The following is a 15,809-nucleotide window of genomic DNA, read 5'->3' as shown; positions in this document are numbered from 1 at the left end:
GCAGAAAGAAGCAACAGAGGTGCAGCAAGAGGCAAGCGAGGCGCAGAAACAGGCAAGAAAGGTACAGAAAGAAGGAACGGGGTGCAGAAAGAGGTAAGAGCAGTGAAGAAAGAAGAAAGAGAAGTACAGAAAGAAGCAAGAGCGGCGGAGAAATAGCAAAGAAGGGTGCAGAAAAAGGCATGAGGGAGGCTGACATTTGCAAACAAGCATTTGCAATGCAATAGGTCTCGCATTAGGAAAGTTTAAGCTATTGGTCTTGTAAATGACAATTTTTTTATTTATGTGTTGGTTTTGAAAATAGCTAAATTAATAGCTTTGTCATTTACAATGCCAATAGTTATAACTTTCGCAAATGTGACACCTATAGCATTTGTAATGCAACATGTTTTGTATTTACGTGACTTAGATGTATTGATATTACAAATTACAATGGCTTTTCATTTTTTTAAATAATTAATACTTAAATAAAAGTGATGGCAATAGCTTAAACTTTTGTAAATAACTTTTGTGAAGATTATGTTCAGTGTATTTTATTGTGACGAAAATCCAAGAACAGAAGTGAAATATTAACATCTTTTTGTGACATTTGTAATAAAGCTTGAAACATTGAGAGAACATATTTTAACCAGTTGTTGTTGAATGGTTGCGCAGATTGATGCTGGGGTGGCGCTGAGTGATGCTGTGGTGGTGCTGAGTGGTGCTGTGGTGATGCTGAGTGGTGCTGAGTGATACTGGGGTGGTGCTGAGTGATGCTGGGGTGGTGATGAGTTGTGTTGTGGTAGTGCTGAGTGATGCTGTGGTGGTGCTGAGTGGTGCTGTGGTGGTGCTGAATGGTGCTGCGGTGGTGCTGTGATAATGTGGTGGTGCTGAGTGATAATGTGGTGGTGCTGAGTGATGCTGTGGTAGTGCTGAGTGATGCTGTGGTGGTGCTAAGTGGTGCTGTGGTGGGGCTGAGTGATGCTGTGGTGGTGCTGAGTGGTGGTGCTGAGTGGTGCTGTGGTGGTGCTGAGTGATGCTGTGGTTGTGCTGAGTGATGCTGTGATGGTGCTGAGTGATGCTGTGGTGGCGCTGAGTGGTGCTGTGGTGGTGCTGAGTGGTGGTGTTGAGTGATGCTGTAGTGGTGCTGTGGTAGTGCTGAGTGATAATGTGGTGGTGCCGAGTGATAATGTGGTGGTGCTGAGTGATGCTGTGGTGGCGCTGAGTGATGCTGTGGTGGTGCTGTGGTGGTGCTGTTGTGGTGCTGAGTGATGCTGTGGTGGTGCTGAGTGATGCTGTGGTGGTGCTGAGTGATGCTGTGGTGGTGCTGAGTGATAATGTGGTGGTGCTGAGTGATAATGTGGTGGCGCTGAGTGATGCTAGGGTAGCGCTGAGTGATGATGTGGTGATGCAGAGGGCAGAATGGCACAAAAAAAGAGTCTAACAGAGGGCATGTGCTCTTGCGGCACCCTGGAGTATTGCCACAAGAACGAGCAGTGACGCACACACAGTCCTTACACACAGCTGTTCACCCTGCCTTTTCATTTCCAGCGCGAGTGAAAACAGGTCTTTAAATCTTGTCAGGTGGCCACTTTTATATTTCACCATTGCGCCTTTTGTTTGCTCAGCATGGCACCATACAGCAGTTCCCTCAGCATGTGGAGACCGATTGTAGTGTGTCTTCTGCATTTCTTCGCTCCGATGGAGCGTGCACTTTACAGTGCCCCCAGGGCACAAGCAGGGACTGACTAGAGTGCTCCTTTATCAGCACACATGCAGCATCCACTCCAGTGCAACTTTTTTGTTGGGAAAACCCATTTGCTCAGAGGTTTCCCAGAGACTGCCTTCTCTCCAGGACCCCCGCTGCACGGATGGTGCAGTGGCCTGCTGAATGTATGGTGATACCAACTTTAATCTGATAACAGAAACACCCTAGACTCAGTACACTGCATGTACAGTGTTTCTGTGTTGTCTGACCGGGCAGTATAATGCATATCCACAAGTTAGTGTGCAAGAAGCATTCGCACCGAGTGTGAGCAGAAGGTGTGTGTATGACGAGTGTGTGTGGCCTGTGCACATGCTCAGTTGTCGCTCAGTGTCATCTTTTATGCGTGTGCTCTCTTGCAAACCTGCTTCAAGTGGCAGCAAGTACTTTGGAGGCTCTGGGAGAGGCGGGTTAGGGCGCCCAGCCCTGGAAGTCCATTCTCTGCTGTGTGACTTGACAACATTCAGCTTTGTCTGCCAGGAAGGGCCAAGAAGTGCTCATATCCCTCTGGCTTTGTTACACCTTCCACTGAACCCTGGGACCTGCAATGAGAGTGTGGGAGATGGACCTTAGTAGGGACGCGAACCGTGACCTGGGAGAGACCAGTGCTGTAGAGTGGAGAAAGAGATGCATATTGAGCAGTGAGTATCTGTCTGGCATCCCTTTCTCAGTGACCGCTTGAGGCACTATAAGCACAATGGCGAAATGATGCACACACACGCAAAGTCACGTAACCACTTCACAATATATTACGTTATAAGGAACAACTAAGGTGTTGTACACCTAACACACACCTAAGTCTCAAAGAGACACCCCTCCATACAAGCAGACAGACTCAAAACACAAACACTGAGGTACAGAGAGATACAGAAATACTAACATTCATCCTTGTAGCGCCTACCAGGCATCAAGCTTCCGGCTTCAGTCGAGTTATCCTGTTGATCAGGGAGAGGAATTCGTGTCATCATGTAACGATGTAAGCAGTGTGTGCGACACCGGGATTGTCAAAGGCCCCCAGGTGTGAAAGGCTGAGTTTGTACAGGGTAGCACATGCAGATGTAAGAAGTACGTAAGGTACAGGAATTATGAAATGCACTATGATGTGCAGGCAAAGTGTAAGGTGTAGTACATGTCCGTCTGCAGTAAACCTTCCTGGGAGTCAATGTGTGACTGTAGCAGGCATAAATTAAAAGGGGCCGGGAAATGCTCTGGCATTGCGGGGCGGGGTGTGGATCCCTTTGAAGTAAAGCACGGCCTCGCAGCCGTGAAAGTGAAAGGAAACAGCAGGGATGTAATTAGGGCGTGAAGTGGCTGGTGGCAAATGGACTCAAAGCGGCCGGTCGCTTTGATGTTCTTGGCTTGTCTTGCTTGGTGGGGGATCGGATTTCTGTGCACGCGCATTTCACGTGAACTCCATGGATTCCGTAGTGTTCAGGAGAGTTTTTAGGGGTCTTTGGGTATACCATGGTGTTACTGCCTCAATGGATAGGTGTTTTTTCCACCCTCAATGGATAGGTGTTAAAAGGAAATCCCATGCAGTGGGGTGGAGGGAAACGAGTGATGCTCTCATCGGACACAAAATGCAGTGTTTAACTGCAACACTCCAGGTACTAACGTGATAACACATACAAAGTAAATATTTTTTGAGCATCCACAGTAATGTAGGATTTATAATGCACCAACTCGCAACTGACAGCTGTCTGCAAGTAACCATGATCAGAGTCGGATCTTTGATACTTGTAGAATACTGTCTCATGGGGAGTCCTGAGTAAAACTCGTGTATGCCTGTTAAATAATTTAATTCATCCTCTATATTAATGGAAGATTATAGGGTTTTGTGTGTTATTTTGCATAGGAAACTAAAAGTAAAACTTTTAGACCCTTAGAAGAAATCAGAATGGGAAATTGGTAAAGAAGGCAGTTCAGTGAAAAATGTGAAGACACGGACACCAAACACCCTATAAAGCAGTGGTGGCTTATTCCAATGTTCACCATGTCAGTGAAGTGTTCGTGAAGCGAGGTGGCAGAGAGTCCAGAGTACACACTTTGTGAAACGTTATCTGCTATGATGAAACAGTCAGTCTTGTCCTGGTTGTCAGGGTGACTCTGTGGGACAAGGCATTGGAGGAAAGTTACACAACAATTATCATTATCAATAATAATAATAGTAATAAACTACTCTTTACTATAGCGCACCAAAACCCAATTGTGCAATTTCTAGGCGCTGCAAATCTCCGGTATTGCTTAACAGCATTCAATTTTACTGACTTTGTAAGGATGAACAGTTGAGCTGGCCTTGCCCGGATTGATACTCCTGACCTGCTGGTCCCATCCATTGTCTGCGGCTAGCAATAATGTACAGAGACATCTGGACTTCAGACTCTGGTAGCATTAATTTGGAGAATTAATTGAAAGATAGATGTGAAGTTTGCTCACGGCAGTCAACTCTGTGGCCCATTCCAACAGGGCATGAACATTAAAGGGACATTAAATTCTGGTGATAAATATAGAGCGTTTTCCCAGAGCCCTTTGACTGTGAGCAAGAAAAACAAAGCAGCTATCTCCTCTCCTTCCAGCCACATGAAAAGGAAGCAGAGATTTTTTCCCTTAAGAATAAGAAAAGCATACATTAGTGTTTGCGTAGGCAGGGCTAATTTTAGCAATCTGCACTTCTAGAGGGACAGACGTGGATAAAAGTGAAGTGTGTGGCAGCAATCCCACCCCCACCAACATGTTGGTGCTGGGTATAAATGCCTATTTTCAGAACACTACTGGACATATGGAAGACCAGAACCAGAAGAGGACTGAACTTGCAGTCTGGGACCTGAGAAGAGCCTAGAAGACTGAACCTGCTGTCCCTCTTGAACCCAGGACAAAGAAGTTGACCTCCTGTTCAAGCTACAGGGACATGAAAAGCTACAAGAGGCCTTTACTGCAACTGCCCAGCTGACCAGTTCCAACTGGACCTGCCCTGGTCCGTGCAGTTAGATGATTCTGCTGAAGTGAGTCTTGAACCCAAAGGTCTGTCCTGGGACCCTTGGTTTTGTCAAAGTGTACCTAACATATCCTGAAAACTTGAACACAGAAACCTTTTGATCCAAAGACATCCGCGGGACTGGGACCAACCTGTCAAGCTGTTCCGACGAAAGTGCATTCCAGCTGGCCTTAGGATGCAGGTTGTTCCCACTTGGAAAACCTCTGCAGCAGCAAATCCAGTTCAGCAGAGTCTGTTGGGGATGGTATCTGGCCTTGTGGAACACTTTTCAGCTAGAGCCTGCAGCCTTGTCTCGCTGGAAGAATCCAAGCTTCAAAAAAGTGACTACGTCAGAACGTAGAAATCTTCCCAGGACGAAGGCGCCAAAAGTATCCGGCAGGCAAGGGAGCTTCACTGGGTGCGGAATTCAAATTTGTATGGGTCTCAGATTTACCGCCAAAAGGCAACGGCTTCACCAGAACCTTGTCCAGCAGCTATCCATTGCCGTGGAGCTCTCTGTAGGTACAGCCTGCAGTCTTAACCCACTGAGCATTTTTGACTTCCAGTTCAGAGATTAAGTCGGAAGGTAAATATTCCAATCGGGCAAACCTTGTTTCTGTACCCGACCCACGCTTCCTCCAGAAATGGTCGAGCCAGGACACATTTTGATAACATTCACCTGTAATTCCTTCGCTAGAACAAAAACTAGCTTGTTGGCTGAAATTCAATCAATATTGTCAAATTAAAAAGGTCCTTCAATGAAGATCCTCTAGTTCCTCTGGGTCCATCTATCCTTAAGCTTTCTTGACTTTGTCTAAGAAAGACTGAACTATTCCAGCAACGCAGGAGTAAATTGTAGGTTGATTGTAAGGACGAAGACGAGATATAATATTCGCCAACCAGGAATACAACTGAGTGTAACTCAAAATGCGCACAGAAAAATGGCTTTGTAGCCTGAAGGCTCTTCTTACATAAAAGAGTTCTTAAACATCGAAAAATGTCAGTGGTCAATTCAGAACTTAAATGACTCAGAGTCCATAAAAAGAGGTCTTCTTTCAATACACGCCATATTCATGTGTAAGCAATCTGTTTCAAAGGCAGAGTAATTCCGGTCAGACTATGACAAAATATGAGATGGATAAAAGACTTAGGGCCAGATGTAGGATCCCTAATACCAGTCGGAAACGGCCGATTTCGGCCGTTTCCGACCGGTATTAGGTTTTTCAGATGTAGGGGCATGTTATTTTATTAATCGGTAATTTTACTGATTCGGTAAATATACCGATTCTGTAAAATACTGAATCGGTATATTTACCGAATCGGTAAATCCATATGTAGGTGACACTCCTAAGAGTGCCACAGGCCCTTAAGAGTCGGTATTTTACCACACAATCCTATTGTGTGGTAAAATACCGAATTCAGGTGTGCATGCACATCTGTGCAAGCACACCTGTGCAATGTCACACACAGACATGCCTTTGGGGCATGTATGTGTGCCACATTGCACACAAGCCTGTACTTGGGGTGCTAGAGGGTGTCAAAGTGACACCCCCTGCACCCTTGCAGGATTCGGTATTTACCGATTCGATAAATACCGAATGTTACAGATTCGGTAAATTAGATTTTTAAATTACCTACATCTGCCTCCTTCTAATTTACCGATTCATAAATACCGAATCGGTAAAATTCGGTATTTATGAGTCGGTAAATTAGATTTACCTACATCTAGCCCATAATGTTCTTGATCCAGTAGAGCAGAGCCTAAATGGCATCTATAAAACTGCCACTTACCCTTGATTTAATGTTTGCCAATGACAAGAAAATTAAGTGACTCGTACCAGGACAAATACAAATCGGGGTTTCCTATATTAAGTCTCTACTTTAGTTTTTTAGTGCAACGGTCAGAAATAGAAATGAGAATCTGTATCGAAGCTGAAGTTGTTCCATGTGTTACGTTCAATTTGTTGATACAATATTTGCATTATATCTATTTCATACGTTAGCCTCATTGCTATTGTTTCTCATATCTCTCCCCACCATTTCTTGACCTAGGACATTTTGTAGACATCTGGTATTATGTACTAAGTCCCTGGTGATGGCCTTCAGCGCTGTAACAGGTGGAGGGACAGTTTCCATTTGAAGTTTATGAATGGGACACACTTCAGGGCATACTAATCCTGCCCTATTACCAATATAAGTGGATAGATGGAATCTCTTTTTATTGCTTTCTGATACTGTTTGACTTGGAGCATCCATGCAGACGAGTTCACTCACCTGCACCGCTGGGTATGCGCTCTCTTCTCTCGGAGTCTAGGTGATGGATAGACACTCACCTGCACCGCTGGGTATGCGCTCTTCTCTCGGAGTCTAGGTGATGGATAGACACTCACCTGCACCGCTGGGTATGCGCTCTCTTCTCTCGGAGTCTAGGTGATGGATAGACACTCACCTGCACCGCTGGGTATGCGCTCTCTTCTCTCGGAGTCTAGGTGATGGATAGACACTCACCTGCACCGCTGGGTATGCGCTCTCTTCTCTCGGAGTCTAGGTGATGGATAGACACTCACCTGCACCGCTGGGTATGCGCTCTTCTCTCGGAGTCTAGGTGATGGATAGACACTCACCTGCACCGCTGGGTATGCGCTCTCTGCTCTCGGAGTCTAGGTGATGGATAGACACTCACCTGCACCGCTGGGTATGCGCTCTCTTCTCTCGGAGTCTAGGTGACGGATAGACACTCACCTGCACCGCTGGGTATGCGCTCTCTTCTCTCGAAGTCTAGGTGATGGATAGAGTACGAGTCATCCTCCGTTTTAATTTTCGGGGAATCAATTGATGCAATATCTGCAAACCCAGCAATAAAAAAGGAAGTACAGCACAAATGAATGGTTGGAAGTAACAGGTTCTTTGTTCAAGTTGTTAAACATAATTATTAACAAGGAATAATAATCAGTGTTGGAAGATCCATTAACGGGAAATGTTGATCTTCCACCCCAACAAATATTTATTTTATACTGGAAGTATTTTTTGTTGAGCTGTGCAAGCACATATTTTTCAATCATTTTGGTGAGGACCGGGAAGATAGTGATAGGTCTGGAATCGTTCTGGTCGGCATCTGGCTTTTTGAGAAGGGGGTGACTTGGCAGAGTTTGAGGGCGGCCGGCATGGAGCCGCTAAATAGGGAGGAGTTTGTGATTTTGGTCCATTCAGGAGAGATGGTGCGGCTGAGATTTTTTGCAAGTGCCGCAGGGGTGGGGTCAGAGATGTGTGATGTCGGCTTCATGCTGAGGTTGATGGACTGTGAGGATGTTGGTTCAATAGGTAGCTCTAGCTAGGCAGTGGGGGAGTGCCATGTGTCAATCAATTAATCCAATCAGGGGTTTGTAAAGCATGCCTACTCATCCGTGAGGGTCTCAATGCACTGGTGGGGGGTGGGAGGGCTGGTCCTCCTGGGTGTGGAGTATAATTTGAAGAGACTGGTCTTAAGGTACTTTTTGAATTAGGTCAGTGAAGCAGATTGGAGGTGGAGGGGCAGGGTGCTCCAGGTCTTGGCAGCAAGGAAGAAGAAGGAACTTCCTCCAGTTCTGGTCTTGTGGATCCTGGAGACGGAGGCTAGGGCGCGATAGGCAGACGGGAGTTGTCTGGCGGGTACGAGGAATGCTAGACCGTGGTCCAGGTATGCTAGTCCTATGTTGTGGAGAGCTTTGTAGGCATGTGTGAGGAACTTGAAGATGATTCTCTTGTTGACTGGGAGCCAGTGGAGTTGTCGGAGGTGTTACGTGACGTGGCTGCGGCAGGGGATGTCAAGAACCAGTCTGGCGGCTGCGATTTGAACATACTGTAGTTTTTTAAATTGTTTCGAGGGGAATCCTGGCGTAAAGTGTGTTGCCGTAGTCGAATCTGCTGGTGATGAGTGCGTGGGTAACGGTCTTTCTGGATTCTGTGGGGATCCAACTGAATGTCCTTCGAAGCAGGCAGAGTGTGAGTGAGTGAGTGTGCACTTGTAAAGTGCATGGCTACCAAAGGCCTCCCAGCGCTGAAGACAAGCCAACACAAGGCAGGCAGCCGACTCAGGGGAACTGCAAAAACAACAAGTGATGGACCGAATGTGGATCAATGTCACACATTCCCCCAGTCAAAAGATCTGGGCCCAAATCCATCGTTTTTTTGCACTCCACACCACCCTGGGTTAGACAATGGCGATATGCAAATCAGCTCTGACCCTGTTGCCCCATGGGAACAGTCCAGTCCGAACTACAAAAGCCATGTCCTTCCCAGAACGGAATCAAGCATCCGAGGACCGGACCGGTTTCGAGGTAACACCTCTCATCAGCCCGGCTAGCTTGACTCCAAGTGGTGTGGAGTGCCTGGGACCCACGTCTGGGCATCCCCAGCGCACTTAGGGCGGCAATTGCAAAAACAACAAGTGATGGACCGAATGTGGATCAATGTCACACATTCCCCCAGTCAAAAGATCTGGGCCCAAATCCATCGTTTTTTTGCACTCCACACCACCCTGGGTTAGACAATGGCGATATGCAAATCAGCTCTGACCCTGTTGCCCCATGGGAACAGTCCAGTCCGAACTACAAAAGCCATGTCCTTCCCAGAACGGAATCAAGCATCCGAGGACCGGACCGGTTTCGAGGTAACACCTCTCATCAGCCCGGCTAGCTTGACTCCAAGTGGTGTGGAGTGCCTGGGACCCACGTCTGGGCATCCCCAGCACACTTAGGGCGGCAATTGCAAAAACAACAAGTGATGGACCGAATGTGGATCAATGTCACACATTCCCCCAGTCAAAAGATCTGGGCCCAAATCCATCGTTTTTTTGCACTCCACACCACCCTGGGTTAGACAATGGCGATATGCAAATCAGCTCTGACCCTGTTGCCCCATGGGAACAGTCCAGTCCGAACTACAAAAGCCATGTCCTTCCCAGAACGGAATCAAGCATCCGAGGACCGGACCGGTTTCGAGGTAACACCTCTCATCAGCCCGGCTAGCTTGACTCCAAGTGGTGTGGAGTGCCTGGGACCCACGTCTGGGCATCCCCAGCACACTTAGGGCGGCAATTGCAAAAACAACAAGTGATGGACCGAATGTGGATCAATGTCACACATTCCCCCAGTCAAAAGATCTGGGCCCAAATCCATCGTTTTTTTGCACTCCACACCACCCTGGGTTAGACAATGGCGATATGCAAATCAGCTCTGACCCTGTTGCCCCATGGGAACAGTCCAGTCCGAACTACAAAAGCCATGTCCTTCCCAGAACGGAATCAAGCATCCGAGGACCGGACCGGTTTCGAGGTAACACCTCTCATCAGCCCGGCTAGCTTGACTCCAAGTGGTGTGGAGTGCCTGGGACCCACGTCTGGGCATCCCCAGCGCACTTAGGGCGGCAATTGCAAAAACAACAAGTGATGGACCGAATGTGGATCAATGTCACACATTCCCCCAGTCAAAAGATCTGGGCCCAAATCCATCGTTTTTTTGCACTCCACACCACCCTGGGTTAGACAATGGCGATATGCAAATCAGCTCTGACCCTGTTGCCCCATGGGAACAGTCCAGTCCGAACTACAAAAGCCATGTTGGCTTTTGTAGTTCGGACTGGACTGTTCCCATGGGGCACAGGGTCAGAGCTGATTTGCATATCGCCATTGTCTAACCCAGGGTGGTGTGGAGTGCAAAAAAAACGATGGATTAGGACCCAGATCTTTTGACTGGGTTGAATGTGTGACATTGATCCTCATTCGGTCCATCACCTGTTATTTTTGCAAACTCGCTATAAGTGTACTGGGGATGCCCAGACGTGGGTCCCAGGCACTCCACGCCACTGGAGTCAAGCTAGCCGGGCTGATGAGAGGTGTTACCTCGAAACCGGTCCGGTCCTCGGATGCTTGATTCCGTTCTGGGAAGGACATGGCTTTTGTAGTTCGGACTGGACTGTTCCCATGGGGCACAGGGTCAGAGCTGATTTGCATATCGCCATTGTCTAACCCAGGGTGGTGTGGAGTGCAAAAAAACGATGGATTAGGACCCAGATCTTTTGACTGGGTTGAATGTGTGACATTGATCCTCATTCGGTCCATCACCTGTTGTTTTTGCAAACTCGCTATAAGTGTACTGGGGATGCCCAGACGTGGGTCCCAGGCGCTCCACGCCACTGGAGTCAAGCTAGCCGGGCTGATGAGAGGTGTTACCTCGAAACCGGTCCGGTCCTCGGATGCTTGATTCCGTTCTGGGAAGGACATGGCTTTTGTAGTTCGGACTGGACTGTTCCCATGGGGCACAGGGTCAGAGCTGATTTGCATATCGCCATTGTCTAACCCAGGGTGGTGTGGAGTGCAAAAAAACGATGGATTAGGACCCAGATCTTTTGACTGGGTTGAATGTGTGACATTGATCCTCATTCGGTCCATCACCTGTTGTTTTTGCAGACTCAGGGGAACAGCATAGTCTTTAGAAATTTGCGGGACCATAGGTGGTTGGTCTCAAGCCTGATGTGGTCCAGCAGTAGGTTCCAGCATCTTGCAGCAATGACGGCGAAACGCCGCCCCCCACTCCGCACTCTGGGAATGATGGCAAGATGTTTCTTCTTAGAGCGCAGTGACCTCGTGGGGAAATACCGGGGAATGATGGCACCGAGGATCGGAGGAGCAGTATCCGAAAGAGATCTGTGAGCAATGCACAGTGACTTTTGAATTGAATCCTTTCGCCAACTGGCAACCAGTGCAGAGTGGAGATGTGAGGTTTAGCAGATTCCCGGTTATGGGCCTACATCAAAAGACGAGCGGCACAATTTTGAACTGTTTGGAGTTTGCTGATGGTCGTAGCCAGGGCACCCAAGTAGATCACATTGGCGTAGTCCAGCCGAGAAAGAATCAAGGCTTGTACCAGCAGTTACATGGCATTGAAAGGCAGAAGTGATAAGACCTTTCTTATCATTTTAAGGATACCATAGCAGGCGCCTGCTACTTTACTCGCCTGTATCCCAAAATTCAAGTTGTTGTCCAACCAAACCCCAAGACTTTTGATATGGTCTTTGGGGGGAGTGTGTAGAAGCAGGGTGAGGAAACTGAGTAGATTTGGCGGTTCATTGAGAGCAATGAGTTCAGTATGATGTCAAGGTTGAGTGCATGGTCCGTAGGGGTGGGTGCAGGTCCCAGATCAGCTGGCCACCAGGAGTCGTCCCAGTCGGAAGTGGTGGGACCCAGGTTGAGCACTACAGTCTTGTCCGAGTTGAGCTTGAGGCAGCTGACTTTCATCCAGGTGTTTAGAGTCGTCATTCTGCTCTGGAAGATGGATCTGGCGGTTGTAGGTTCATTGGTGAGGATCAGCTGCGTGTCATCCGAGTAGGAGACGATGTTGAGTCTGTGGCTTCAGATGATGTCTGTGAGGAGGACCAGGTAGACGTTGAAGAGGGTGGGGCTCACGGAGAAACCCTGCGGCACTCTGCAGATCTCTGTAGATTCTGAAAGGAATGGGGGTAGTCTGACTCGATGTGTCCGGCCGGTGAGGAAGGAGAGGATACAGTCCAGTGCCTTATCGCCTATGCTGGCGTTTTGGAGTCTCATGATTATGGTGCAGTGGGAGACTGTGTTGTAAGCGGCCAAGAGGTCCAGTAGGATGAGAGCTGCGCTCTTGTCTCGGTCGAGGAGGGAGTGGATGTCATCGGTGGTAGCGAGGAGTGCAGTCTCCGTGCTGTGGTTGCTTCGGATGCCGGATTGGGAGGAGTCCAGGACGTAGGATGTGTAGGGGAAGAATAATTCTTATAATCAAACTGTATCGTTCGGTTGTCTGGCAATAGACGGGGCTGAAAGGGGTGGAGTTAGTACAAGCAGGATTTAGAGTAGACGGATTCTTGGGTGGCTCTCTAGGTGGGGAGGTGGAGGTGGAACCGGATGGCATGGCGGCATAGAGATTAGGGAAGTGGCGATCAAAGAGGGTTAGGTTTTGTTCAGAGGCATGGACTAGGATGTTCCAGTTTTTGTAGATGGCCATGGACAATTCTCCGTTGACATTCTGGGATATAGTGGGCTTAGTTCCATAAGGGACATTGGTAGTGTCAGTTATGCGAAGGTGCTGTTGAAAATTTCTCTCCATTTGGCGGGTTTCATAGTATAGAAGATGAAGTCAGCTATAATGCCTCCGTGTGCAGGACTGTAGAAGATGCCAGTTATTAGTGTCTCTGGGTGTTATTTAAGGAATTTGTGCTTGACATTTTTTGCAGCAGTTTTGCAGAGGTTTCATAGGAACCTAATACGGTATGAGTTGGGGCCACACCTTTCCATGGTGGAGTTGCAGTGTAACATTGGTGTACAGTCCTATTGCACAGATGGCTATTTAGGGCCCTTCTCGGGGGAGGGGATCTGCCAAGATAATTGCCTGTTGCAGCGGAGGGTCGTTCCATGGATTAGGTGGCCTGCCTGTTGTCTTTTTTGGAGGAGTGGGGGCACTTCTTAAGACGAGTAGTGAGTCAGAGATGCGTGGAGAGGGGAAGTCATTGAGGATTTGGTGGGTAACCTGTGCAGTAACTGGTGCCTAGATTGCGCAGAAGTACCTGTGTGCTCAATTTCTCGAGTTCAATAATGGTGGAGGTGTCAATGGCTAGTGGCTGAGGTAGGGTTTGTATCATATCATATCCTAACATATCATATCAACAGGATTTGTAGAGTATGGCTAATCATCCAGGCAGTATACAGGCGCTAAGTATGAGCCGTTTCATCGAACAGCCAGATCTTGAGTGCTCTCCTTAAGTCGGCAAAGGTGGTGGAGGTCCAGAGTTGGAGGGGCAGGCCGTTTCAGGACTAGCAGCGCGGTAGGAAAAGGATCGACCTCCTCCATGTATCCAATGGATGTGTGGGACGTGTGCGAGTACAAAATGGCCTGAGCCGAGTTGGCTGGTGGGCTGGTTGGCTGGTGAAAAGTCATGCAGTGGATGATGTAGGCCGGTCATGGGTTGTGGAGGGCCTTCTAAGCGTGAGTTAGTAGTTTGAAGTGGCATCTCTTCTTGATTGGGAGCCAGTGATGGTTTCTGAGGGGGGGGGGGAGTGATGCTTGATCGTCTTGGGAGATCAAGGATGAGTTTGCCCGTGCGTTTTGGATTGTCTGGAGTCGTTTCAGGAGCTGGGTGGTAATTCCGACGTAGAATGCATTTCCGTAGTCCAGTCGGCTGCTGATGAGGACCTGTGTTACTGTTCTCCTGATGCTGGGCGGGTCCACCTGAAGATCTTCCAGAGCATTCAGAGGATGTGGAAGTTTGTGAAGGTTACTGCGCTGACCCGGCGAATCATGGAGAATTCGTTGTCTAAGATGATGCCCAGATTCCTGGTGTGGATTGGTGCAGGTCCGAGAGCGGGGGCCCACCAGAAGTCGTATCACAGGGGAGGGCTTCTTCCAAAGATGAGCACTTCCGTCTTGTCTTTGTTCAATTTCAGACAGTTATTTTTCATCCAGCCGGCGATGTTGGTCATAGCATTCCAGAAATTGGCTCTGGTGGCACAAGTGTCTTCAGTGACATAGATGTTGAGATGGGTGTATTCTGTGTATGAGATGGTGTTGAGTCTGTGGACGATGTTGGCTGGCGGAGTCATGTATATGTTGAAGAAGGTGGGGCTGAGTGAGGAGTCCTGGAGGACGCCGCAGATGGCGTCCTTGACTTTGGAGGTGTAGGGTGGTAGACAAATTCTTTGTGAGCGTCCTGTGTAAAAATGAGGTGATTAGCTTGAGTACGTTGCCACTGATGTGGTGAAGTCTGTTGACCGGGATGTGATGGGACACGGTGTCAGAGGCCGCAGAGAGGTCGAGGAGGATAAGGGCAGCGGATTCTCCACAGTCGAGGATGGTTCTGATGCAGTCTGTTGAGGCTATGAGGGCCATCTCTGTGCTGTGGTTGGATCAGAAGATGGATTGGGAGGTGTCTAGTAGGTTCTTTCTCTCCAGGTTGTCTGTGAGCTAGTGGTTGATGGCATTTTCAAGGACCTTCATAGGGAATGGGAGGAGTGAGATGAGGGGGTAAATCTTGAGGTCGTTGGGGTCTGCGGTGGGTTTCTTTAGGAGGGGTCTCACTTCTGTGAGTTTCTATGTTTCTGGGAAGGTGGCAGTGTTGATGGCCGCTGTGAGGATATAAGTGAGCGGAGGGCAGATGTCCTTCCATCCTAGGTTGAAGGTGTGGTGTGGGCAGGGGTCTATCTGAGTGCCTGAGTGTAAGGAAGTCATGATGGTCGCGGTGGTCTCAGTGTTGAGGGGGGTCCAGTCAGTGAGGTGGTTGTGTGGGATGTCAGCAGGAGTCGTGTGGAATGATCTCCATTGATTGAGCGTTGAAATTGCTGTAGATGTCTGCTATCTAGTTGTGGAAGTGGTTCAACAGGGCGTCGCAGAGGTCCTGTGTGGGGATTGTGTTTTTGACGGCTGCTGGGGCAGAGAGCTCTCCAATGATGTTGAATAGTTTCTTTGAGTGGCTGCTGCTGGTTTCGATGCGAGTGGCCAGGGTATCTTTTTTGGCTTCTTTGAGGGAGCAGTGATATCTTCTGAGGGTGAACTTTAGTGCGGTGTGGTGTGTGGGGTCTCTGCTGGAGTGCCCGCGTCGCTCCATTCATTTGCATTCTCAGATGGCGGGTTTGTTGCACCTCTAGGTGTTGGGTGGTTTGATGGGGGAGATGCTGTCTGCGCTTGTTTGTAGGCCAGTTTGCCGGGGAGGCCTAAGCAGTTCTAGCGCATGGATATACTGAATAAATTAATAACATGGGTACGACGTCAGGGTAAACCTGTACAGCATACATTGGACAGGCAGGGACACTACTGCTGATATGAGGTATAATAGGTAAAGATCACAACGTGGACAATAGACAACATCAACATGAAATCACAGTGTATACAAAAAGACAATATTGGTGGGCAGAGTCAGCTTGTACGCATATGGAAGAGTCTATGCACAGAAACACAATAAATGCTGAGGGTAATGATGCAGTCGTACAATACCAGGGACTAACATTGATAAGCACCGAACCAATAATGGCATAAGGCGGACAAGAGACTAGTTCATACATAAGCATGTGCCATCATCAAAACAGTGTTGTAGTATAGT

The 15,809-nt window shown here is 48.3% G+C and overlaps 1 protein-coding gene across 1 annotated transcript in view; it reads right to left on the bottom strand.

Moving 5' to 3' along the window:
• Positions 1-15,809, bottom strand: part of LOC147737776 (uncharacterized) — a 77,989-nt gene that overhangs the window by 3,194 nt on the left and 58,986 nt on the right. The window contains exon 8 of the mRNA XM_086935320.1: positions 7,458-7,559. Coding sequence (XP_086791446.1) covers positions 7,458-7,559 — 102 coding nt within the window. The remainder of the gene's footprint in view (positions 1-7,457; positions 7,560-15,809) is intronic.

Source organism: Lissotriton vulgaris, chromosome 1_1 (assembly GCF_964263255.1).
Source record: "Lissotriton vulgaris chromosome 1_1, aLisVul1.2, whole genome shotgun sequence".
NCBI classification, from domain to species: Eukaryota; Metazoa; Chordata; class Amphibia; order Caudata; family Salamandridae; genus Lissotriton; species Lissotriton vulgaris.
The sequence above is the reverse complement of the archived record's forward strand: the minus strand, read 5'-3'. Positions and strand labels throughout refer to the sequence as shown.